At 40.4% G+C, this 1,801-nt stretch overlaps 1 protein-coding gene across 1 annotated transcript in view; it reads right to left on the bottom strand.

Annotated features, from left to right (window-relative positions):
- pkmb (pyruvate kinase M1/2b) overlaps positions 1-1,801 on the bottom strand; it is a 7,356-nt gene that overhangs the window by 4,333 nt on the left and 1,222 nt on the right. Inside the window, exons 2-3 of the mRNA XM_032523967.1 lie at positions 1,293-1,471; positions 1,076-1,167 (exon numbers count right to left, since the gene is read on the bottom strand). Coding sequence (XP_032379858.1) covers positions 1,076-1,167; positions 1,293-1,471 — 271 coding nt within the window. The remainder of the gene's footprint in view (positions 1-1,075; positions 1,168-1,292; positions 1,472-1,801) is intronic.

The following is a 1,801-nucleotide window of genomic DNA, read 5'->3' as shown; positions in this document are numbered from 1 at the left end:
CCCCCCCCCAAAAAAAAGTCCTGCAGCGGCCCAAATCTGACGTGAAGCCCTTTGCTGCTTGTCATCCCCTTATCTCTCTCCCCCTTTCGTGTCTATCCACTGTCACCATATCAAAAGGAAAACCCAAAAAAAATAATCTTAAAAAAAAAATACTTTTAATTTCCTACTTCATGTGATGGACGTGTACAACTGCTACATTGTCTGTCCACAGCTATGGATGTAGTAAATGTATACTACAGGCAAAAAACAGAATACATGTTAAGACTAATCTGCACATGACTACTGTCCTCAGTCAATAATGATCACCTCACTCTGGTTTCACTAAATGCCTTCTACTAGCACCGTTGCTGCAAGGCTGTTTCAAGACCTATTTATAGCTGTACTGACAACTGGCACACCATTGAGACAGAGGTCAGATCTCTTTTGCTCTTTTTGTAACAAATCATATTTTCCCTAAGAGTTGTGATTTCCTGGGTCTTGATTTTTAATTTGTTGTTGCTGAAAACCTGGCTAAAACACGTACTGGACAGACAACAACTCTAAGAGTTGAGATACTTTGGAAAACAGCACTGCTTAACCTTACAGATACAAATATCAACTGAGGGCATTCATACTGCAGCTGATGATAGATTTGAAGGCTAATCCGCTTAGGTGACAGTGAAAAAGGTAAAGAGGCATGACTTTTAAAGGCGAAGGGTCAGTAGTATAAGCTCAGCCAAAGAATTGGCTGTGATGCAGTTGGCTCGTCAAATCTAAAACCATCACACAAACATGGTACTGAGGAGGGCAAATACAAGCTCATAGATCACATTACAGCCACAGACAAGAGTAATGTCATACTGACGGCTGCAGCTGTAAAGGGCAAATCCACTCTAAGTCATACAAACTCTGAACACTCAATTGGTAAAGTCACAGCAGGTGTTTTTGGCTTTGATAGCCACTGGTAAAAACCTGCTGTGACATCACCCTTTGGGATTGTGTAGTACATCAGGCTAAAATATTTAAGTAAAGTTTCTGAGATGCAAATATTTAAAGAAAGCAGGGCATTTGCTGAATATTTCTCTCTGTGACTCACTTCATGTGTGCCATGAGAGAAGTTCATTCTTGCAATGTTCATCCCAGCCTTGATCATTTCCTTGGACATGTCCACAGATCGGGAAGCAGGTCCTGCATCAAGACAGGTGAATAAATACAAAGCTAAATATGATATTTCTAAGATACAACAAGATATTCTTTATTGTTACGAGTGTGTAACAAGAGATTAATCAACAGGGTTTGTTGATGAGTCTGACCAATCGTGCAGATAATGCCGGTGTTGCGAGACACAGCAGGTTCAGAGTCAATGTCCAGCAGGCACATGTGCTCAATGAAAGTGTCTGCCATGGCAGCATGCATCTGCTGGGTGTGGATGATGGAAGAGCTCATATCCTTTGACTTCGACATGACTGGATCTGTATTCGCAGAAAATGCCCTGTGAAGACAGAGGAGGAGTGAGATGATCGATTAGAACCTGACAACTCGACCCCTGACATGTTTTATATGTAATGTATTGTTATTATTCTATTTTTATATAATGTAACTTGAGAAATAATATATTGATTGATTGATGTAAGAGTTTTTTTTCTCATCAGGCAATTCAGGTCAGCTGTGATCTAAATGGCGACACAAAGGCTCCTGAAACCAAGAGTGTGTAATAGAAGCTACATTAACGTCATAAATGATCATAAGGTCATAAAGCTACTGGAACCAATTTCCCCTTGGGGATCAATAAAGTATCTCTCTCTCTCTCTCTCTCTCTCTC

The sequence above is a fragment of the Etheostoma spectabile genome, chromosome 8 (genome assembly GCF_008692095.1).
Source record: "Etheostoma spectabile isolate EspeVRDwgs_2016 chromosome 8, UIUC_Espe_1.0, whole genome shotgun sequence".
Lineage (NCBI taxonomy): Eukaryota > Metazoa > Chordata > Actinopteri > Perciformes > Percidae > Etheostoma > Etheostoma spectabile.
The sequence above is the reverse complement of the archived record's forward strand: the minus strand, read 5'-3'. Positions and strand labels throughout refer to the sequence as shown.